We start from the raw sequence: 25,766 nt of genomic DNA on the forward strand, positions 1-25,766 counted from the left end.
TGAGAATCTCTTCCGGGAAAAAAAATTACGGCATCAATCATTTGAGCAAGTGCCTTTACTCTGTGTCACTGACTTGACAGTTAGTGTCATTAGTCGTAGCTGACATAGTACAGAAACGTTTCCGCGCAATAGCCGCAATTTTCTAATGTGTCTGCACCTGATGACCGGTATTTTAAAAAACGACACTTTAAAAGAGAAGTTTTCCACGAATCCTTCTCACCTTCCACGTTTTTCTGTCATTTATGGTTTTTTTTCGATTGTTGCAGAGGCAGCAAAGTAAGTGGAGGGGCTTAGATTCCCTTTCCCTGGCACTTCAGCTTTGCCGAGATATATTATTCCTCTGACACGAGCAGTGTGCCGCAAGGTTTCCTCCCAGATGGATGTCCACAGGGCTGCATCCAGGAGGCGTCATGATCGAATGCCAAAACCGCATCTACTGCCATAAAAGAGCTGAGCTTCCTCATGAGGTCTGAGTCTTGCGTCCTATCCCAAAAGTTGAGCCCAGAGAAGACACGTGTTTTTGATCATGAGGAAATCTCATCAGAGTGAACATGGCAAAACCAGATGGCCCCCTGGACTTCCCCTGCTTCGCAGACTATTTTACCTAATTTGAATTGTAGAAACGGTGATACTTTTGGCTCAAGCACTACGGTGACTAAGAGATGGTTCTGGATAAAAATTCTTCCACATCACTTCCCTTTGAGAAAAGTTCCACCAGTAAAACCAGAGGTTTGTTGTTGCAGGGCAGGTAATAATTCAGGCCAATACCGTTAACTACAAGACATAAAACACTCGTCTTCCTCTGCAGGTTTTTAATGCCCAATACAGTGTTAGATGTTGGATCGATCAGCAACAGAATATTAGTTTGATTATTCTAAATCTGCCCTAAACAGAGGTTGGTGTTTTTTGGGGGGGTTACATTATAGAGAAACAAAGCTAGACTGTTAAATAAAAACAATATTATTGGACTAGTGGTGACCAATATTGCTCTATAATCAGATTGTATCTTTCAGTTGGTCTCATCTAATAGTCTGTTTGTTACCATTATTGAATCTGCTTCAGTCGAAAACAAATGGCTCTCTGGGAGACAACAACGATTTTGCATTGAAACATCTTGAGCAGTAAAAGAGGAGATGTTCGCTCACCCATCGATCTACTGGACACACATACCCTCACTGATTCTGCTACGCATGGGAGCACATTACATTGGTTCACATCCATTCCAATCGAGCCGAAAATAAATCAGACAGTGACATCCACTCACCCAAAACTCCCTCTTCCATATAAAGCGATAAAATAGAGATTATGTCAACCTTACCCTTTGTATTAGGATCGGCCCCTTCTTAAAAAAGTGTGAGCATTTGGGGTTTGTCGAGTTCCAACAGGAGCCACTGATTTTGATATACTGCTCACAGGACATATAACGTCATCCTCAACAAGATGTATCTCACAACCAGGACGGCATCTGCGTCTACAAAGGCAGAACGGTTCATCACACAGGGAAAGTTGTGGCAAGAACACACAGCTAACAATGCTGATGAGTGCCATCAACTCTTCCTTCCTCCCTCTGACAATTTCTGTAAGTGGCCTAGTTAGAGCTTTACACTTATTAGCTGCTTGTGACTTGATGAAACTACAGCGGCCTCACAGGAAGGAGGCCCCGGTTCCAGACGCCAATAGGTTTGACAACAGTGTGTGGAGTCTGTGTCCTCTGTGTTCTTTGCGTGGTTTCCTCTGGGGGCGACAGTTTTGTCTCTAACAATATTGTCAGAGCTCGAGAACACTGCGGCTACTGGGCACAAAATTCTGTATTTACTGTATGCTCCACACCATATTAAAGCTGTATTGGGTTACTGCAAACGCAAACAGAGCATCCTTCTGCCGCCGCTCCATATGAAAAGGGTTCAGCTGGTGAAGCACGGGCGTCACCACCGAAACGCTGCCCCGGGGGCTTCCTCCTTCAAACGTTGTCGACAAAACAAGACAACAGCCATTTTCAGCAATTTCTCCCACTGGCTCAGTTTGACATATTGCATGGCGTAATGGAATAAGAAGGAGCGGCGACAGTGAGGTGTTAGATGAAGTTAACTAACTTTACTGGGTCCTGTTGTCGAAGTTGGAAATTACTCAGGCAGAGTGCTGCAGGAAATCAAAAAGTCGAGGTTGCTCGCGACTTAAAAGAACAAGGCAAAATTATTTATCTCTGAAAAAGTAGCGGCTCAACAGGTGTTTGCTGTGGTTTTAAACCAGACAACAGAATCGGAATATCAGGATATATTCTCTTAACTATCGAAGGTCCATCAACTGTAATGGAAGTGAAGTGACAGATTTTAAACTAAAGTGATTGGACTCACTCAGGCACAGTCAGATGGATTGCTTCATTCCACAGTTTGTCCACTCACAAATACTGTTTTAGTCGTACGTGTCACCCTTGAATCAGGTGTTTTGGCAGTTAGGGTGGCTCAGAATGTCCTCAGAAATATTGCTAAGCCCCAACACACATGAACACACAAACACACACACACACACACACACACACACACACATGAGCTCACGTTGAGTCACTACATCCTGCACCCGGAGGGGTGTGAAAGACACCAGAGTCTCTCTGCATGTGAGGACAACACACACACACACACACACACACACACACACACACGCACGCACAATCACACACACACACACACACACACACGAGAGTCACACACACACACACGAGAGACACACGCACACACACACACGAGAGAGACACACACACACACACACACACGAGGGACACAGGCGCACACACGAGGGACACACACACACGCACACACACACGAGGGACACACACACACACACACGGTACGAAAATTCACAGAGCGAGGCAATTAGTAGTGGCATTGCTTTGGCTGCCAATGTTCTAAACTCAGCCTGTTTGCCCTGACAGCCAAGCAGATCATCTGTTCATATTTTCTGGCTTCATGGGACCTTCATGCGACCGTGTGTGTGTGTGTGTGAGAGAGTGAGTGAACAGTATATGCTCACACAACTCACTTCTTTCGTTCCTGTGTTTGAGGTTGCTTTTAATGTCCGTGTGAGACCGTGGCTTGGCGCCAAGCTCACCATGTCTCTCAAATCCAGGTATCTGCATGTTTTAGCAAGTCGAAAGTTGGTGCTACTTGCACCTGATATTGAGTTTAACGAGGAATTAAAAACTCGTTAACGTGCCCGAAGCACACTTGGCGACAGACGAATAGACAAAAATAAAATCAGTTTGAGTAATATATCTGCACCTCAGTTATTTGTTGCAGCTACTGCCTAGTAATTTGATGAAAATATCTCATTTCAATGTTTCCAATAAATATATCAAGATTGCTTGATAAATGACGTCCATCTTCTGTAAATGCATTTGTGGTCACAAACAGCACTGAACAGATGTGTTATGTGGTAAGCATGACATATCTGTTGATCTGTATTTTGAAATGCACTCTGGCCGAGCCTACACAGTACCGACATACAGTACTTACAGTACATGCAGACAGCGTATTGACCAGATGAAACCAGACATTTTCACTTCTTGCCATCTCACAAATGTAACGTTGTGTGATTCCATGTGACTTTGCCTCGGAAAGCCGTCACTGAAATCAACTGCTACCTGCTATAAAAAGTTGTGTAAACTTTTGTGACTTATGATCAAAATCACAGCTCAATGCAAAAATGATTTTGGTTCAAACAACGAATACACATTTTTCAGTATCCCCGTTCTAATAGACTGGTCCTGTCTGTGGAGCCACTATGTGTCGTGAGAAAATAGTCTTTAGAAAACAATAATTTAATATCGGCAGATATAAGATGTATGACTGCTGATGGGTAATAATGTTTCAAGTTGACTGGATAGACTGGTTATCATAAGGAATTGGATATAAGCAGCTGCTAAAGTTACACCACTGACTATGGTACACAAGGTCGGGGTTCGATTCCAGGTAATCCCAGTGTGGGCCCTTAGGCAAGGCCCCTTAATGCTACCTGCTTCGATGATTTTAAGTCGCTTTGGACAAAAAATGCGTCAGCAAAATATGAATGTAATTATATTTTTGCTCTATCAAAAATTGGTGCAATTACACTACATCTTGTGAAAATCCCCCTACTGTTGTGGCAGCCTTTAAATGCAAAAGTGTAGTTTCCATTCACATTTCAGATGTAACTAAGTACCCTTCCCAATTAATCCCTGAGGTAGTAGTAGTAAGTGGTGGAGCTTTAACTTCCAAGGGGAGATTATCATACAACACCAGCATAAGGCCACAGTCATTTCAAAGAAATCAATTTGTGCTATGTAAATAAATCTATTTTTTCACTGCTCCCGTCAATACTTTACGCGGTGGCATGAAAATGAGTTTCAGCTACATAGTGATAATCACATTTACCTCTTCTAGTGTTAATTCAAACACAGCAATTAAGGCTGTAGTGCTAAAACAGCCGAACAACAAACTCAGAGCTCAGAGACCCTGAAATCATATTCTTTTGAAAAGACAAATGATACAAGATTACAAACCACTCTGTGTGAAAGACGGCTGCAAAACATTAGGTCTGACTGAGCCAGGGCCGGCCGCCAAACTCTGCCGGCAACGAAATAAAACATGGCCTAACATCCGGCCCCCGGACAACAAGACCACCCGGGGTCAACGGGACACGGGCACGACCCCGAAACACGAGCACAGCTTCAACGAGAGATGTCATCATCAGCAAACTCAGCTGCTCTCCAAAATCGTTGGCTATGAATAGCACAGGATCCTTTGCATTCCGCGCCGCGGCAAACCCGGGTGTCAAGGATCAATAATTTATGCGAGCGCGAGAAAGAGAGTTGTCGGATCCAACAATGCCTACAGACAGAGCCGGAGCGTGTACAGCTTGTTTACAGAGCCACGTCGGGGAAGGAAGGATGCCGCCGATTAATCAGCTCTTGACAGCCACGTTTAAGACGAGCCAGACGTTCCGTCGAACAGGGGGGGAAATCATCTTTAGGACCGAAACAGGAGTGTTTTGGTAACAATATACCGTTGAAAGAGTGGGAGGACAACACAGAGGCTACGTTTGTGAATTTTGCAGCGACACTGGAGTTGTGATGAATTGAAGGGGGGGGGGGTAGCAGTGGCATGGCTTCACAGTGTTTTCTGTTCCACTTCTTTATGCACAGTCCTGGACGGCCATCAGTTAAATATCGATGTTGTGCTCACCAAGCAGCCAAGGCACTAATAATGACTGCTGCTTTACACACTTATTCATGGCGCGTGTATGCCGCGTTTACTGGAACTATACCCGAAGAAGGCTGATGGTGGCTTGTGTCTCCAAACGTCAGTTCCGTTCCACTCGCTCCAATTCAAGTCTCCGAATGATGATATCCAATTCAAAGTGCTGCTATTCTGTAACTGCCACCGTTTATACAGACTTTAGCTTCAAATAACAGCCGATTAAACTGGCAGTGTTTTATATAATGCAGTTGAACTTTGACCCTTGGTAAGATGATATAAGCATCTACTACATTGCAGAGGAAATACTTGTATGAATATCATGGAAATGTTTGTTTTTTTATTAATGTAGCCTGTTTGCTAGAGCAGATGTTTAGGAAATTGGGAGGTGATGAAATCCTCGTGGTACAGTTATATCCAGTTCAGCACCACACGTCCCATGATCTCGTCCCCTAAGGGCGGCCCACTATGACCAGAGTCGTCTCTTGTTGGCCAATGGGAGCTGCCCGGTTGACCGATTGCCCACCGCCGCCGCCGCTTAATCAAAATGAGGGTCGAATTTGTAGAGTTCACGGGTGCAGCGCTCCCACGGCTCCCGGCCCGTTGGTTCAATTTTAAAAAATGAGTCGGCGGCGCAGACCGACCACGGCTTATTTTGGCCCAGAGAGCTCACACTGCAACGGAGATGATCCGTCTCCTCCTCCGCTCTGTGACTCCATGTTACTCTATGTTACTCAGTGCGTGCGTGTGTGTGTGTGTGTGTGTGTGTGTGTGTGTCCTGAAGCAGCATCCATCACAACACACTGTCTCAGCTGCAGCACTTCCTCTGCCTCATCAGGCAGAGGGATGATGGTTGCACCCCGTAGCTTAGCTCAGCCAGGACGGAGACGCACGCAGCAGCACACACTGTTGGCGTTGTACGTGGTGGATGATGGTGTTTTTTACTAAGAATAGGATACGAGTTAGTCATCCTCTCCCACTGCAAATGTGATAGATGGATGATTTTGGAATTCACGAGATAGCTGAAGAACTCAAAGGTACTATATCGGTTCCCTGTGGGGAAGCCTCGGTCGCATTCGCAATGACTGATGCTAATGTGACATTTCATCTGATTCGATGCAAACAGGAGCGATTATCATCCTCGGGATCTCTGACGAGCGCAGACGTTCTGTTGTCTTTTACCAGGAATAACATTTTCAACACACACACACACACACACACACACACACACCCACACACGTCCATTTTGCCTCTGCCGAGCCAGCAGCAAACATTTTCAGCTGCAAAATATTTTCGTAAGCCCAATTCTTTCAGAAAGCTTCTAAGGGTTTAAAGATTTAAAAAGTGTTTTTGAGAGATCTGGGACAGATAATACATTTTTCCTTGACCTTTTAAAAAGAGTTACAAGTTTCCCTGAGATCTTTGTTGTCAAACCAGACACAGCATGGCCGTGGATGAGTCAAGATTTATGATTTTTTTTTGTTTTTGGTCTGAATGGTTATAGGAGGAGGGGAGGAGAGGGAACTGCTGGAGACGCTTCCTGACCCTGTCATCCCCCCTGGAATCAGTCCAGATTAGCCGTTAACTGGACCGTCCACCGTATTGTTTTCCTTTGACAAGCAGGGACAAGAAGCAGATAACCGTTTGCTTGTTTGTTTTCTTCGCTCAGCTCAGCGCAATTTGTTTTCAATACCTGGTAATGACCGAAGATCCTTTACTCTGTGTGTGCAGACCTCACAGCATGTGTGTTTTCCTCTTTCCGTTATGGATCTGGAAACTGTAAAGTATTTAAATGTTTTGATTTAACCTCAAACGAAAAGGTAGAGACATTTGCAGCTTGACCTTTTAACACATGAGGCCAATCTGATTCTACTCCAAATGCATTTTTAGAGGCCCTTGTACGGAAAGAAAGTAAACGCGGGTGTAATGTTGAAGTGCAACTCTGCGACCACCAGCCTTGTTCACAGATGTAGCGGGGGAAAAAAGTATTTTTCTCAGGAAATGGTGCAGACAGGGGGAATGTATGTATTTACCGAGTTGACAGAAGCACACGATGTGTAAGTGGACAGCTGTTCGTCGGCCGAAGCACCTTCATAGGACGATAAGCCTGAAGTTGTGTTTTCTGCTTTTGTTCTGCTGCTCCCAAGTGTCCAGAATAAGAAGGATAAAATCCATCAGGGCCGCTTTGAATGACAGGTGACTAGAACGGGTGATTGACTATGGATCATTTCATTGACTGACGTAAAAGGGAGCTGAGCCACGAGCCTGTGTGAACGTTCTTATCGCAGGCTTAAAATACGAGTTGTCGGTGACAAAGTGTCTTACCCCGGGGCCTTGTGGAGATTCTGGAGGAGAGGCTGCTGGAAGACGTTTTTGAACTGAAAAAAAAAGAAACGAAGACAAAAGAAGATGAAGACAAAAAATATTAACAGTACATCCACCCTGTTATGTATAAACTTGTAATTCTCTTGCGGAGGTCTTCATCTGCATGCCACTTGGCTTGCGTACAAAGGACTCCAGTTCAACGTTTAACAACCTCTGTTGACAACACTGTAATATCTCCCCCGTGCTCCGCACGCGGCGTCTGCCGGCACTGCTCATTTTATTGTGTTTACTTCGCTTAGACATTTGATGGGATATTAGTCGTGTTGGACGAATGGAAGTTGATGGTACAAATGCCAGCTGGGTGTGGAGTCAATTGGCATCCTGAAATATGAAGAAATAGAGATGCCGCTACTGCAAGCGCTGAATAACTTGCGCGAAGCAAATAACTCCTGACTGAACACTGGGACGCCGAAGGTTGTTTAGAATCAGTGAGAGATCTATCCAATTTCGCACAGATCACGAGGTTGCGTTGGATTCAGACGTCACACTGAGTTTTAAGTCGAACACTGCTTCCCGAGCTCTTGGGCGGTAGCCATGGTGATGCTGAAATGAAAGACTTTCCAGCATCTTTGTCCCCATCTCCCACTCATTCTCGCTCTCGCTCTCTGCGCCGGGCTCGACTGGCCTTTTGGAGATCGCTCCAGTTGCCCGGGGTGTCTTTCTGTAGCCGACCATCTGTTCAGACTACATGCACACGCAGCGGACACAGTGCCGGGCTGTCTGGCTCCGTGCCCACCCCCCCCCCTCGACAGCCATTTTAATTTTTAGGCTCTCCAATCTCACAGCTTTATGTCTTGAGCTGATGGAAAGTGTGTTTCACATCATTAGCCGGACTGTCGTTCAAATTGGCCGTTTATTGGTGATCAATGAGGGAGGACTTGTTGACAGCCCAGCAAACAGATGTACGGGAGGTGGGAAACAGGCACCTACACATGCACAAGATGCCCCGCGGATTGAGAAAGAATATATTTAGTTTTTAAAACTTTAAGATGATGCATCATTATAACTCTTTAATGAGCATCTGTGTCCAAAAATAAAGAGAGAGATGGTTTCTGTTTTCCCTCCTCTCGGCTTCTCCTTATAAACAGAGAGTGATCTGTGATGGTCACGTAAAACAACAGGGGATTCTAGACTGTAGCTTATTAATGATGGATAATAAACGCCTGACCAGGGGAGGCTTTCCACCAGCGTAACTTGAAGTCGTGTCGATGTGCATCATGAGTGACTCTAAGGTTCATTCTGCGAAATGCTCGGAGTGTCCTGATTCTTTCAGAAGTTACCGATTCAGAGGCCTGTGAAATGCGGAGAGCTCTTCCCACGTCGATTAACATGCATGCATCAAAAACATGCGTTACTTAATTCAGACTGGCCTATTTCATCGGTATGCTATCTGCGATGGAAAATAGCACATTTGGAGGCATGTCTACGCACCCAACCACACACGGAATGTCGGAAAAACAAAGTGAAGGATTTGATGCAGAAATCAGAGGATGACATAGATTTACGACATCACTTTCCTCTGAACATTAGCCCAAATTGTTCATTAGCTTCATAGGCGATCCTCAGAGGACACTGGAGCGCTGATTAAAATGTCATTAATAGACTTTGCCAAAAGCCTCCTCTACACATCCACGAAGTAGGCCCCGATCAACACATCCCTCCTCTCTCCCCTCACAGCGTCATTAGGAGGGAAATCACAGGGAGTGTACGACCGGGGGCCCACTCCAGTTCTTTTCGCCGCGACCTCGGATTGAGGGACCTAAGCACGTCACGTCTACTGCACTTTGAATCAATCCGCTCAAAGACGGGGCATATGAGCAGTGTAGGCTTCAGAAAGGAGATGCAGACAGTGGCGCGTCATTGATCTTTGGCTGTGTGTGGGATGTGGAACATCTAATCAGAACTTTGTCTCAGAGGGAAGCCTCCTTTAAAGCTCCGGGGTTCAGGGCTTATTTTTGTTAGGATTTTCCGTGGAACGGTCACGCTTAATTGGGAAGGGATGAATTAAAAAAGCTGTTGAAAGAAATTTGTAAGAATCCGCCGATATGAAAGGAAGAAGGGGCGGACAGGTTCATATCTATTTTTCACAATCCTGATCACCGCACATACAGAGAGCAAAGAAAAGCCAATATATATAATAACCGCTGTTAAACAAAGGAGCCCTCAAGGTTCAAGGTTGAAGGTATCTTTATTATCCCAGAGGGACAATCTGTCGTGAAGCCAGCAGTAAACACATAAGGTCAAACCAAATAATGACAACAAATACATCAACAAATACAATCACAGGGAGTCATTTAAAAAGGCCGATGGCTGCAGGGATGAACGACTTTTTAAATCTGTTGGTTCTGCATCCTGGCAGATTGCATCTGCTGCCAGACAGAAGCAACAATAACTCACTACGCAGGAGTGATTGCGCCGTCTTCAACATCCTGACCTTGTACAAGTGATGAAGGTCAATACAGGCCGCGCCTGCAATTTTTTTATTTTACAATGCCCTGCAGCCGATTCTTATTCTGGAGGGTAAGTGACACAAAAACAAGCGGATATTCTGGCGCATCGACTTGAGAATTGAAGCTCAGCTTGTCACCCATGACAGAGCCAAGAAATTTGTACGTCTGCACCAGCTCACCAACCTGATCATCTGTCGGTACAAGAGGGAGGACCGGAAGATTCTCATCTCTTTAAGTTTCGCCGTACTGATGATGTTGAAGAAGGACGGCTTGCGCCAGTCTTTGAACTCGATCAGGGTCAGCGCTGCTGAGGAGAGACGCATGCTCGCCCGAATCCTCAGCAAACTTAATGATATGATTGATGCCCTACACGTTGGCTTTGGCACTCATTACTGTGTATGTCAAATTTTTCTCTCTTTTTTTTTGCTAATGAAATTTGGTCAAGACTTCTGCAAGGTAATAACACTGACTGAAAATAGAAATACCAAAGTATCGGTTACAGTATTTACCTCTAAAAGCAAATTTTTGTGTCAAAATCAACACACTGTAAATATTGGACGTGTGTTTGTTCTGGGCCAAAGTTCCTTCTGTCTTATGGTGCGTTCACACCGGACGCTACGCAAATTATTCGCGCGAGTACATTACATACAGAGTCAATGCAAAGACGCAACTAGACGCGAATATCGCATCATTGAGTCGCGGCCGAGTTGAACTCTATATGACCTTGAGCGAAATATTCCCATGACGCATTGACGCGATAGCGTTGAGATCCTCCCTCCAACCACTTTGTGTGGCTTTGCCATCGGCACTCCTGTCTGCCTTTTTCTTCCCTTCAACAGTTCATCTTTACGTGTGTGCGTGCGGCTTTCCAATTCATTCCTGTCTGCCCTTTTTGGTACAACAGTTCATGTTTAACTGTGTGTGTGTGTGTGTGTGTGTGTGTGTGTCTGTGTGTGTGTCTTTGTCTGCGTGCGTTTGTTCAGATGATGTTTGTCGGAGAAAGTGGAAGCTTTGTGTGAACGCACCATTAGAGTAGACGTGAGAATGGGGGGCAGCGAGTAAGGTTGTTCAAGATCAAGATGTCCTGATGGACAGCCAAAGTCTTCTCCCTCGCACTTCGAGTTTATCCCTTCGTTCCCCTTAGACCACAATCATAGAGCGAGCTAATCATGCAGGGAGCAGGTGGTGCCATTGAGATAACACTGCAGAGGTGGAGGTGGGGGCTGCATTATATGCAAGAGGACAGGCCGGTTTGATGCATGTTGCTTAGAACTCTGGCTGATGCGCCTCGAGTGCCACACACTCGAGGCGCACCCACAAAACAGTTGCCTGAAACAGACCCACCGCCCCTTCTGGTCCAATAAGCAAACCTTTGTTGGTCGAGCCTCTCATCTAAAAACGAAGGGAAACCTCTTCACATCAGCTTCATGATTTACCTCGTAGGGGCGATGACGGTAATCTCCTCTCATGTTGCACATCTTCCTGCCTCGTCCTCAGGGATGCCTTTGGGCTGGACGCCTTCCTCTCCAGACCGGACGACAGCCGGAAGGTTATCACGTCGTTCACCTTTCGAGGGCCGGTTTCAAACGTTTCAGAAACACAAAAAGAAAAAATGGTACGAGAGCGAAAGGGTTAATGTTCCGCAGAAGAAGGACACGATTGGATTTGAGAAGACAGCAGACACACGGAGACGTGGCGGTGACATGCCGTTGTTTCCAACTATCTGAGCGGCGTGAAAATTCACAGCTGAGGTGCGAAAGGTGAAGTCATCGCAGGATGACGACGTTTGCACCCTTTAAGATATTTTTTAAAAATGACTTGCTAACAATTAATTTGTCTGCAAGTGTGACGCACACTGCACAGAAGATTAACATGGGAGAGCTATAAAGGATGATTTGTCCCTGGTGGGAGGAGCTTGAAAATAAAGACAACTTCAGATATGTTAAGGTACCTAATGAAAACTATTCACATAATGTGAAAGTTTTTGAATTCAGGGAAGTGCGTGTGTAAGTGAATAAATCCTGAAAGGAGCTGAAAAAAACCCAACCCAAACTCCTTTCAGTGTAGTTTTTTTTTTTTCCACATTTAGCTCCTCCGTGCTATTGTGTTACCTGAGTTGTGCCTGGAGCGGAGAGTGGCACGGAGCTCTGAGCCTTGGCAGGCATCTCTGTGCCGTAGACCATGACTCCGTAAGGGTTTGGCTTTGCACCTCCTCGCAGAACAAGCTGTATCTCTTCCCCCTTCCAGTCAGCCGGCTGCTGGAAGGGGCAGAAAATCCCCCAACGCAGGCACTGCAAGAAGGCCGCTCGGGAGGAGGAGGTGGCAGACAGCTGTGCGACGGAAAAAAGACACAAGAAGAGGACATTCAGACACTGACATGATTATTATTGTTGTTAGATTTAAACCAATGACATTCAGCTTGCAATTCTGCTCTGATATTACAAGGATCCTGGTTCAAACACAGTATTAACCAAATGTTTCTTTTGACGCGCAGTCAAAAATATAAAATAAAAAAATGAACCACAATACAACAATGCAACAAATATTTTATGGTCAGAGTGCGGCTCCTGGAGTGTGCCAGGAGAATAATTACACAGATGTGCACCGTGTTTGATTATAAACAATTAATAAGATGAAAATATAATTCCGTTGAAAGAAAATAGTCATGATTCCTTTTCCTTAATCACAAAATGTACTTTGAGAAGCTTTCAGATTTGTCCTCGAACTTGTTCTCTGCAGTATGCAGCAGTGTATGTATATACATGTTGATACAGATGCTGTAATTGTTCAGGGACATTTTCATTCGACGACGGCTTTGTCAGTTTGTCACGTCTGAACGACTGAACGACAGAACAACAGAAAGGGGCCCGACTCTCCACGTAGACTTCGCAGGTGTCATGTGTGGGGGTCAGTGGCACACTCCCAATTCTCATACCGGAAAACCAAATCGTGAATCTTGTTGGATCACGAGGAAAAAGATGGATCGCCGGTGGAAAACTTTGATTATGTCATAGGGTAGGTTGAAAACTTCCTGTGGACGTTTGAGAGTCCGGGTCTTCAGAAGGGAGAGAGTATTTTATATGCAAAAGATAAAAAGTAAATTTAGATTTTCCATGAAGCAATAATTTTTTCCCATATCGTGCCCTTCAGCTGGAAACACTGTAGGTGGCACGCACCAACAGGGATGCTGCTCGCAGCACGACACACCAACAGCCTAGTTTGCAGCCTAATGATAAACCACCATTAGACAGAGGAAAAGTAGCTACTGCATGTCCAGGATTTAGTCACACGTTGCACGGTTAAGAAATAAAGCAGATAGAAATGATATACTATGGGCGTGCAGACAGTGATCAATTACAGGATTTTCCATATTAACTAAACCATTGAGGCGCTCAATAAATCATTTGAATAATTTTAATACCAACAGGAAAATAACTCATGTTTTCAACCACGCTCTGAAGATACTGTACTGCAGTGCCTATTACTGCAGCTGACGATGCCGTACCGTCAAAACATCAGAGGACTATAAATACTTTTTCACACACACACACACACACACACACACACACACACACACACACACACACACACACACACACACACACACACACACACACACACACACACACACACACACACACACACACATACACAGTTTAGAAGCCGTTTTCCTGTGTTTGAACTTCATTTACACTCCGTTTCATCTCAGCCATCGCAGGAACACTGAGAAAGCCTTTTACTTTAAATCATCCACAAGGGACCAGCAGGTTGTTTTTTTTTTCCGCCGAATCGATTAATAAGCTGGTCAGCCTTTTCGACGATGGTAATCAATCACAGGTAGGACACTGCAGAATACACAAGGAGCCTCCCAGTCCATTGTTTGGAGATAAAGTGGAGCACATAATGGTTTTCTCAATGCTTACAACTCCCCTGAGCACACTTCCTTTTCTTTTTTTTTTACACGATACCATAATACAATGCGCCAGGTCGTTATTCACATAGGTATCCTCTTCATTCTAAATGTCACACAGTGACATTCCGTTGCGCGGTACTATGGGAAAGGTATAGCAGAAGCATCCAAGCAGAATAAGCCAGCGAAGATTTTAAATCTTTATGTGCTGCTCAAGCATGACGTCTTCATGATTTGAAATGGCAGCATTTGATCATCCAACCATTCTTAACTGCTCCTAAAGGGGATAGTCACAACTGTAATAATGATAATAATAATAATATATCAGTATCCAGCATTTGTTTCCCCATATTCTGAGTCTGACTAATGTTTGTATACTTGCTTCATATAATCTTGAGATGTGGAAATGTACTTTTTTTTAAACAGTAACAGCAATACTGCTACCATAGACTCTGTACAAAAATGGAACGTAGTCACCGGGTCCAGAAAGTGAAGCCAATGCAGTAGTCCCTAAAGGCATGTATTCTCTCGAATGACCAGCAGAGGGCGACTCCACTGGTTGCAAAAAGAAGTCACTTTCCATAGAAGTCTTTAAAGAAAATGACTCTACTTCTCACTTGATTTGTAACGTCAGTAAACATTTCCCTGAGGAGTTTTATTGGTCTCAAAGTGTTCTTCAACACAACGTGAAGTTCATTTTGTAAATTATGGTCCCATTTAGGGTCAAACAGACGATAAAGCGCGGTATGCGTTGTGGGGGTGGATAACGTGTGATTGACAGCTAGTACCGTCCAATGGGTGCAGGTGGCCGGTAGGTGGACGTGCAGAGGTCGAGCTGTCAGTCAGACCCACCCCCTGCTCCTCCAGATATGGTAACTTCTGGTTTTCAGAAAACCAAGATGGCACTGGTTGAAATACTGAACTCAAAGCTTCAGAATGACAGTCAAGAGGGGTGCAAAGCCTGTTTCCGTCACATTCGCACCAGACTTAAAGCTCTTACAGACGCCAGTGTTCTCAGAACCAGTTGTACTGCAGCTGAAAGGACAGAGGCTAGAAAAAAAACATACAGAATAAGATCAAACATTGTGTGGACAGAAAACCTAGTTCCAGTAAGCTCCACGAGGACTGCACATAATGACAATTATATTGCTTTTTCTTTATCGATTCATTTACTCTCTTCCCCGCGGCCACCGCGGCTCTATTTGTCCACAGACGGACAGCTTATAGTGATGTACAGTAGTTCCCTGGCAGCCCCCCCCCCGGGAGAATGAAAGCAGGAGTCGTCTTTGACATCGCATGAAATAACTGAGAGGAGGGACTGGAGGACAACTGGAGAAACAGCAAGAATCCTGGGCAGGACACTGAATGAGGACCGGAAACCACTGGAGATTTCTCCTCATTGGGCACACACACACACACACACGCAAAAATAAAGTAGACTCACGATGGGAATGGCTTGATAGATTTCTCTCTAAATCAGTGTGTGGATTTATACATTTGCAGACATGAAAGTGTTTCTGTTCTATCTATGAGATGAGAAGAGGGATCAAACGTGTCCTTGCCTTTTAAAATGACCAGATCCAAAGGCCGGCGTTCATCGGACTGTGTTCTGATCTGCCGCAACAGCTGTATCTAGACACGACCTCTGCAAAATTACCCGCAAAATTACGTCGGGACAGTTTGGTGAGTTTTCCTTTACATATGACGCACGAACGCTGTAGGAGATTGTCCCGAGTCCGACGCGTTCACAACAGCAGGAACATATACAGCCCCTCCGGAGAAGCTCAGGAAATGTCCGGACTTCAGTGCACGTCTGAAAGAGGCTTGAGTTGAGTCTCGCACTGGCTAAGAGTGAGGGAATGATCATGTTACGTTTTTGGTTAAGGTGAGGGAAAGTTAGCGGCCGTTGTTAAAAGAAATCCACATTGACAGTTGAAACATGCTGCCGCCTCCGGTGCATCCGTCTGTTGCCTCAAACCATCACTCTACCTCCACCATCGCCCCCGTCGACCAGAGTCATTATCCACAAGAGGTCCTTGTCAGGTAAACAACAACAACAACAAGCTTTTGAAAGAACAACCAAATGCTGTCTTTGTTCTTCTGTTGAAGGAGGGCAGTTTTCAAAATGCCAAATCGTTACGCATTATGCAAAATGACTCCCGACCATCCAGTTCCTTCACTAACAATGCCCAACGTCAAGGGTCCAGATACGTTCATGGGGGGCGACATTCTGAAACACTACAATTAGTAGTGAACCGCGGCGCCGACTAAGAGTGCTGGACGTGTAAAAGGTTGAGGACCACTAATATATTCTAAACTTGCCATGGCTCCCGTTTCCTCTGCCATTATTTGGACATGTCTGTCGTCTCTCGAGTGGCGGTGGCCCTGTCGGGACACAAAAACACTCTGCACATGCAAACTGGTGTGTAATATACAGACACCTACTGTTATTTAACACATGGGCAGAGGGAACCTTGCAGCAGAGTACACAGTCCGAGCATTAAATAACTATTATGTAGATGTGAGAAGACCTTTTCCAAAGCGTCGCACATTTCAAGCGGCCCCAGATGCAGATCAATTTTCCATTCCTCTCGAGAGGGAGTTTGTTTCACACTATAATTCCATCCCCAAGTAGCACAGACATTAACAGCTATTTCTTTCAGTTGTAACTCCAGAAAATATACGGCAGCCATAAAACGGATAGCCGAACATTCCCCCTTGATCCATTGCCTGTTTTCCCATCTCACAGGGCTGGATTAATAAGATGCTTTATATGAAACATTAAATCAAACAAGTCTGTTTTCAAAGTGATCATTTTGTAAAAATGATCCAACGAGAGAAAGATGATTTTATGGCACGGGGAGTAGCCAGCCAAAATTGTGAGGCAATTAATCTGATGTGTCTGTGGGAAGGGAAAGGGCGAAACGAGGATCTAGCTCACGACCCGTCACTCGCTTTTTATATCATTCGGTGAATATGTTCAGTTGCAGCGGGAACGATTCGGTTGCAGGAACGCGGGACGAGCTGTGGGACAGACATGGGGAGAGTCAGGGGCCTTTTTCCACAGGGACACCAACGGCCTCGGAAAAAACGCTTTTATCGGTCCAACGCTCAACGCTTATCACACACTCTCAGTCTTCCGCTCATAAGGAAAACCGAGAACGTTCAAAATTGAGTAACGGCAAGCGAGGATGAAACGGGAAAGAAATTAAAGCTGCGAGGCAAACATCCACGGAGACGCAGCATGTTTCACCACAGCTACGTGTTCTTGACAGACACGTGACATGAAATGTGCGCGACTGAGGTCGAACGACTGTTCACTAGTGTTCACGGACAAAATGGAGGCAAATTCTGCGATCACAACAAATGGCGCTGAGAAAAAAGAGAAAAGAAAAAGAAAAAGCACAACAAAATAAGTATTCCCTTTGAGACGCAAAGCCGTTAAGAACATGAACCGCTGTCACGAATGCGGTGCAGTGGGTTCTTTTTTTTCTGCTTTTCTTTTTTAAGTACTTTGAAACGGTGCGATCTACATATGAACTGCATAAAGAGCTGACAGCTTGGGCTGGCAAACAATGGGATTGAGGGGATACGAAGGAATCTCAAAGAGAGTCTTTCTACTTGTGGCGTGAGTAAACAAACAGGGATGATATTTTCCATTCAAAGCCGGTCGGGAAGAATTCACATTATGCATGTAATCCTTGTACGTAAACAGTCCACGGCGTTTGGAGGCGCGCACGCACACGCACACGCACACACACACACACACACGCACACACAAACACACACACGAGCTTGAGGAGCATAATATGCAGTTCCTTGATTATATGACGGCGGAGATCAGTGTTACATCACCGCGGGGGTGTAGGTGGTTTTGGCGTCGTCGTGCTCGGGGAGGAGCGCTGTACAGCAGGTAGGCAGGTGATGTGTGCACGCGTGAAAAGAAAAAAAAAAGGCCTCCTGTGAGAAGGAGGCTGCCCGGAGGGTCAGACGCATCGACTCACTCCGGTCACCACGGTAACTCAGTGAGTCTTAATCAATCGGAAGGCCTGCAGCTGACGGCGAGAAGACATCACAATCAATGGCATTGTATTACAGTGGAAATAGAGCATGACTGTTCTTGGGCGGGAACTATTTGAATTAAAAGAAGTGGCTTTCAGAAGTGTCTGCTGGCACTGGTGATGGTGTCAGACAAGGCAGAAGGATCAATAGCCAGTTTTTGGGGTGATTATACTGTTGATTCGAGAGTTAAAGGCTATATTTAAAATAAGAGCCACCGAATTTGTCTCAGAGAGCAACCAAGCACTTGTTTCAATAATGCACCAGGGGAGAGAAAAGAACCAGTGGCCTACGGCGAACACAAGGAAGCGGACAACTTTTTCACCGAGTTGTACAGAAAACAATAACGGGAGATGTCAGTGGCAAAGTGTTTTCTTATTGGAGGAATCTGTCAGCCCTATAACGCTGCAGCATTTCAGACAAATAGTTAAGAAGAAAAAAAATGTCTTCTAACATACTACGGCGTGGGGAAAAAAATATCTCATGTCTGTGACCTAGAGCTAGAAAAGAAATCATCAAACATTTGAGGGACACTGAGGAGAGGATGGGGGGAAATTGGGGGAAATTATTAAAAAAGTGCATGACACACGGCGAGAGTTGCACACCAAAGAGAGCTGAAACCGCATTTCCCAGCAGACAAGAGGAACTGGAAGCGAAGAGACAACCAGTCCAATTCACCACCACTAACTAGGCAGATGAAAAAGTATGAAAGGCCTCTTCTTATACATAAAAATAAAAAAAATATTAAAAAAATAACAGTAATTTCAGAAAAAGCTCCCAATGTTTCTGAAAGGTCCAACTTAAGAAGTTTGTGAAAAGCTGAAATAAATCAGTTTGCAGGAACATATCGTTTTTGGGGAAGTTTAAAGGGAATGTCAAGACATTGGGCGACTCAGGGCTTTCTGGAGTACAGCAGGAGTTAATCCTAAATTAGGAGGATGTGAGCATTGATGGGAGACGGAGTCTGGCAGTTATTACTATTACTGCAGTCTGTTGGGCCACTCGTGTCATTATTTCAGCTAAGACCCTGTGACAGGCACCGGCCCACGGCTCCCGCTACTTATGCCCCACGATGAGAAGCCCTGGAGGAAGTGAGGGAAGATGCGCGGAGATCATTAACTTAAGAGCAGTAAACCACTCGTGTTCTCGTCCATCTGCACAAGTGGTGCAAATGAACCCAGCAGGCGACTGTGCTCGATCCAGCTCGCCCGGGCCAGACAGGGCTTTGGAAGAACTGTGCCCGGTCTCAGATCTAACTTTCAATGACGGCACAACTTAAAATGAGATGCTCATGAAAGGCATGTCTGCTGCTCGGGGGCAATTAATGCAAATGTGCTCATATTTTAATCAGTAATTGTTGCTCTTCCAAAAAAAAAACAGATCATTAATACAGACAGTGATGGTTAAACTGCATATGTAATTCCCAAATGACTTTAGTTCAGGACTTATATACTTTTCCTATGGAACATTGTTGAAACAAATTGTACTGGAATATATTAAACCCACAGGTAAATGTGTGATTTGCCTTTTAAAGACATAACCTTTTATTCAAGTAAGGTTTTTTTTGTATCCATTCTCGTAGGTTTTAAAGATGCCTCTCGGTCCGAGCACCGCTTTGGTCCAGGTTGGGAATATCTCAACAAATATTGGAAGTGATTGCAGTGATTTTTTTTGTTTTTTTCAACAAAGGATTCCCAGATGACCCCAGATGATCCTAATTTCTTCGGAGACCCCCCTGACTTTTCCTCTTGTGCCATCAGCCGGTTGACATTTTAGCTACGGAGTAAAAGGGCCATGAAATTTCATGCAGATATCTGTTCCGCGCGGGGTGAATCGTAATGACTTTGGGGACCACTTGACTTTTCCTCTCTAGGGCAATTATCAGGTCAAAATGGAATTCTGCCCAATATTTTTAAGTTATTACCAAATACCCGCGAAAACTATAATGACACCCCCGCATCACAATGAGCCATAGTTTAGATTTAGATGTTGAATATGTTATTTTTTTTATGACAGCGCCATCTTGTTTTTTTGAAACAAGAAGTAACCATATTTGCAGAAGCAGGGGGGTGGGGCCTGTCTGAGAGCTCGTCCACTGCTCGTCCAACTACACCTGTGACCTGCACCCATTGGACGGTACTAGCTGTCAATCACGCTGTATCCACGCCCCATTACATACAGTGCTTTATTGTCCATTTGACTCTCAGTGGGACCACAATTTACGACTTGAAACAAGTGATTGAGACCATAAACTCCACAAGAAAATATTTACTGAGGTTATAAATCAAGTGAGACGTAGGGTCATTTTCTCATAGACTACTTTCAACAACCAGTGGAGTCGCCCTCTGCTGGTCATTCAAGAGAATACAGGCTTTAGGCACTTCCATGTTGACTTTAAGCTGACAACCATGACCACTTTTACGTTCACTTCACCACAACTGATGAGGATCAAAAACAAACTTTGGACCTCAATTATCCACCTAATGAGCTGTTTTCCTTTTACTCAGTGTTACAGTCTCTTTTCTTCACTGATATGGGCCTGTGTCTGAAATAAAGATTAAATCATAAATTACAAATTACAGCCGCTGCCTGGTCGATTGATGTCTCGTTGAAGCAAACTCAATGAAGACAGATTTGACGATAGTGGGAGTGTCAGTAATTTTTTCTCATTTGAAACAATGGAGGCATTTAACCGAGAGCAGCTACATAAAAGTACCTGAGATGATTATCAATCCCTCATCGGAGCGACAATTCAGAAACACCTCTTCAGGCAAAAATGTAAATCACCCGAAGATGGAGACGAAGTTGAAGGTAATGACGATGATGCAAAAGATGAAAAATGGCCGAACATTTCACTGGCAGTGCCCATGCAGCAACTTTTTTCCGTAAAAAAAAAACATGTCAACAAAACCAGTCAACATCATATCTCATCCTCCTGACATTGTCAAATCAATCTTGCGGTGTGCATCTTCGATGCGAGAGATGATTTTACATCAGAGCTCTGTCAAATGTGGAGCGTGCAGGTATCTATCTAGTATGCACATGCAATCGGATCTGCCAATACAGGGAGCGGCGTCTACGAACCGCAACATGTTTGGCAAAACCAATTGAACATGGTAGATGTATTTTGTTGAAGAAGAATAAGACTGTTAAACATATTTGTCAAAATAAATATGCAAAGAATAATAATTCAAAAAAACTATGGTACAGGCCTAAATGCAATGTTTATGTATATCCTTCTGGCAAATCGTTTAAATGCAATAAAGCCGAGGCTGGGGGGCAGAAGGGGCTGCAGCTTTACCAACAGGCGGATGAACAAATACACAAATGTCAAATTCCTTTGCATAAAAAACGCATTATCACTTGGCCTACACAGGGTGCTGACTGAAATTCATCATCATATTACTACTACCAACATTAAAGCAGATTGTGTATCCGTGGTAGTTGCATGTGGAACTCATGAAGGTGTGGAGCTGCTCGGGCCTAAAACAGCCACTGAGGGAAAGCCATTCAAGTCTGAGCTGAGGCTACTTTATATTGAGGCAGGGCCTCGGTCTGAGGTGGCCATCCACATGGCAACCATTAGATGTGCAAACATCATCGCCATCGGCTCCCTGTAGCTGCCGGGGCAATGCATTCGTCTGGAGAAGGATGGCACCGCTGGCAGACTCTGACAGGGTAAGACTCACTCTGGGCTCATCGTAGGGGGAGATGGATGCACATCTCAGCGGGGGGAGAGCTGACATTCATTTTAATTAGGCAAGCGAAATATTGTCTCTGCGGCACGGCAACCTCCCGTGCCTTTTCCCTCAACTTCTCTTCTTGTTGCGAGGAAGGAAAAAGGGGGGCCTCTAGGGAGCGATGACCTCCAGAGTAGGCCACGAATCAGCTAAATATATCACTTCCGAATCCCGGTGACATTACTGCGCTTAGGATGTTTGATTAACATTTAATTAACATTTGTGTGACATTTCAAATCAGAACCAAACAAAAATATAGAAAATATAGAAAGGATTTCTTTGAGCACGAGGTCCACGCCAGCGTGGGGGGGGTCATGTCGTGTAATGTAAGCAGTTCAAGGAAACAAAAGTCAAGGGAGGGGTTCGTACGTTTCGGGAATGGTGTCACTGTAATGAAGGCATTTTAATGAGACGGTGAAGAGCTTTCGCAAGATGCTTTTCATTCAGCAAACATCATTAAAGCCAGCAGAGGCACAACAAGCGCGCGCGCACACACGCACACACACGCACACGCACACACACACACACACACACACACACACACACACACACACACACACACACACACACACACACACACGCGCAATCTCCACACAACCACATTGAAGCAGCCACTTAAGGGAAGTCACAGGAAAAACACACAACAATCCATACGGCATGTACCTGTCAGCGGGCCAATTAAAATCCAAACAAGAGTCTCTTTGGCGCAGAGGAGACGGTGTACACCGGCACCTTTAATAAACCCAGCCTGCTGCACCCATGTCACATGCTTTTTGCGCCACACATTGTTTATCCTCCAGCCCCTGGTGGTGGGGTATGAGACAAAGAAGGTAATAAACACATAATTCAGAGAGCGATATTTGTTATATATCTCTGCGACTAATGGAGAGCTTGTCTAGATGACTGCGTGAGATTCTGAGCCACTGTACCAAACCATTGGTCAAGAGTCGACAAGAGTACATTAGTGTTGATTTGGAAATTTGAATCGAGGAAACACATTGGTTTAGTAGCTTTTATTGCAAACCATTGAAACCGAATACTCTTAAAAGTGATTAAGGGAACAATAAAGATTAAATGTAAAACTCTGTCTCGCATCCATGTAGAAAAATGTTATGTTAGACTGAAAGTCTGATCTTAAATTTATATGTTTCGCTTATTATATTGATAATATGGGGGCGAACAAGCTCCATAGTACAACCCAATAGCACGCAGTTGCTTTCTTTAAAGGTCGTCTGGTGAGGATGCTGACTTTAGTTGCCTCAGACACGGAGCGTTAGTATTTTCAGTATATCAGAACAATATCATGTACGTCACCATCTAGTGCATCAGTTCTAGTTTTAAAAACAACAAACAAATTGGTCCACAAAACATTAAGAAGGGTTGGAATTAGTATGGTGCAGATGATAAACTCAAATTACTCACTGTTGTGGTTTTTTTTTTAGTTCTGGCTCTGTTCTGTTCTGAAGGTGACAAACGCCATCTCTGACCTTTGTTTGCCTCGTACAGTATGACCATGATCTTTGAGCTTTTTTTTACAGCATATGATAAACACGGCTCGCTGCCAAACTCCATACGCCTGCATATATCCGAGTGAGAGCTTAGTAAAAGGGCAAAACATTAAGTATGTTTAAAGGTCGCACATTAACGCACCGCACCTCCTCAGACGCTCGCTAATCGACTGTGCCACTCACCGAGCCCAGTCGGGGTCAAAGGTGACAACAGCACGAAAGCACGATGCAGGGTGGAACATTCATCACCGGTCGTGCGCCGGCTCAGCTACTCACACTACGAGCCCAGTTTCACTACGGGACGTGACACGTATCGAAAATATGTCGACGTCCTTTTTTTCCGCAACACAACTTTGCTGTCGTGTCGCCAATCACTGTTCCGGGGCTGTGATGCGTGTCTGACGGTCTCTCAGAGGCATGGCAGTGGTCGGCACGAGGATGCAACCTAGTTTCATGTGTCTGCTCCGCTATCCCATCCTTCTGAGGCCGAGACCTACGGGAAGTCATTCGTTCCCCCGCGTCAGTGTTTTTGCGGTGACTGCAGCCATCACGCCTCCTGACAAATTGTTTGCCGGCAAAAGGACACTGCATGTGAGCCAGCAGTGCCCTCCCGCCTCCATAAGCGATGGGCGAGTGCTCATCGGCAGTAGTACGGAGACATTAAGACTCATCTTCTTGCATTAACCCGCACGCGACTGTGTCACATGGCTCGATTGATGAGCAGCGCCGAGCGCCCGTTTGAGGAGAGGCAGGGATCGGCAGGCACGAACGGGGCGGCCATGTCTCCGATCGGATTACGGCGGGGCTAAATTGGCGCTGACAGATCACAATTAGGAGCGTCATCGTCGCCTCACATCGGCTGTCAGTGGCCCCCGAGTAGGCTCAGGCGAGTAAATCATGCACTGTGGAAGGTGTCCTCAGTGGATGAGTGAATGGACGATGGTCCATGATGGACACCACTTTTTCCACTCCCTCAAGTCGATGAGTATATATGTCAAGGCGCAGAGAGAGCAGTGATTAAAAAGGTCAAAAATATTTTACAGGCATTTGTGTCGATGCGCCCCCGTGACAGGGCCCATGTCAGCACAGTCGGTAAATGGAAAGGAAGAAAAAAAACATGCTGCCGCAGTTACATTCCATGGTATCGAGCCATGACGGCTGTTGACCTTGACATGATAACGTGGTTGAGTGTGGGCGGGATCGAAACCCCAGTCTCTGATGAAAGACGGTCTCCGGCATTGGATGCGAATGGCCTCTTCTTCTCTGACTCCAGGGACCATGTGCATCATTTTCTATGCAGGTTCAAGGCTTAGGACATTTCTGGCTTCACACAAAGACAGAAATATGCATACAAAACCCGCCAGCCGTAAAAAGTCATGCTCAATGTTTGTTTTATAAATCTCAGTGGCGGAACTAAGTGGACATACACACAAGCCTGTTTTCCACCTTCACAGCAAAGCCCTGAGCGGTTGTAGACGTGCTCTTAGTGACCCGTCTATAGACCAGTAATACTCCCTTTGTTCAATGAAGACAAAGGCCAAAAGAGTGGCACAGCTGCGTCGCCTTGGCAAGGTTCTCCAACTCCAGCAGCTGCAATTATGTACGACCATGACATGCGACTGTGGAGTTTGCGTTGTCATGAAATGGTCACGTGAAAACCATCATTAGCAGCTCGTACATTGTGTTAAGGAGGAGATGCCACTAAAAGGTAAGTCAGGTATATTTTGTGTTTGGTTTTTTGCCTTTTAGTATATGGGAAAAAATCAAAGTTGCATTTAAGTGACACTTTTTTTTATCATATCCAATGTCATACCACAAATCAATACAGTACATAAAGGATTGAACGGTGCAGGTAATCAAAGCCGCCATCATGTTAATATTTTGGGTCGTCATAATTACTGAGCATAGAAAGAGAAACTAATCGCAGCTCTCGGACATGCTTTCACCCTGCCTGTCTTGTCCTTCCGCAGCTTCTTCGGGTTCATTATCTTTTCTACTCTCACCATTCTTCTTCGATAGGCAGCAGAGCCATGCGGAAACGGGGCTGGAGCGGACACGGAAGGACAGAGTTCCCCCCGCGTGCGGCCCATCGAGGCATGAGCACCGAGAGGGGACGACGGGTAATGCGACGGAGCCCTTGATGAGGGAGGGAAAAGAGACTATAGAGAATAAAGGAGCATGAAACAGGAAAAAAAAAATCTATCCTATCAGACAAATTCCCAGTTCCTGTCCTCTCCCCCATCCTCCTTCATTTAAACTGTTATCTCCATCCGTCTGACTTCTGCTAAGGAGTATGAAAAAAGTCAGCTCAAAGGCTCCGAGAGAGAGACCCAATCATAACAAAAAAATCTAATAACACCAACGAGGACAGATGACGACACCGCGTGGTTTTCTTTCTCCATAACCCAGGGCAATCAGGGCATTGGAATTTCACGAAAAAGGAGGCCACGCTCGTTCTTTGTCTTACAAACGAGGAGCAGCCCCAG

General features: G+C 45.1%; 1 protein-coding gene across 3 annotated transcripts in view; it reads right to left on the reverse strand.

The window, feature by feature from the left end:
• The window catches only part of nphp4 (nephronophthisis 4), a 142,162-nt gene that overhangs the window by 56,130 nt on the left and 60,266 nt on the right, over positions 1 to 25,766 (reverse strand). For all 3 annotated transcript variants that reach the window (XM_047330937.1, XM_047330936.1, XM_047330935.1), the window contains exons 9-11: positions 12,175 to 12,393; positions 11,500 to 11,629; positions 7,554 to 7,606 (exon numbers count right to left, since the gene is read on the reverse strand). In XM_047330937.1, coding sequence (XP_047186893.1) covers positions 7,554 to 7,606; positions 11,500 to 11,629; positions 12,175 to 12,393 — 402 coding nt within the window. The remainder of the gene's footprint in view (positions 1 to 7,553; positions 7,607 to 11,499; positions 11,630 to 12,174; positions 12,394 to 25,766) is intronic.

This window comes from Scophthalmus maximus, chromosome 3, assembly GCF_022379125.1.
Source record: "Scophthalmus maximus strain ysfricsl-2021 chromosome 3, ASM2237912v1, whole genome shotgun sequence".
In the NCBI taxonomy this organism is placed as follows: domain Eukaryota; kingdom Metazoa; phylum Chordata; class Actinopteri; order Pleuronectiformes; family Scophthalmidae; genus Scophthalmus; species Scophthalmus maximus.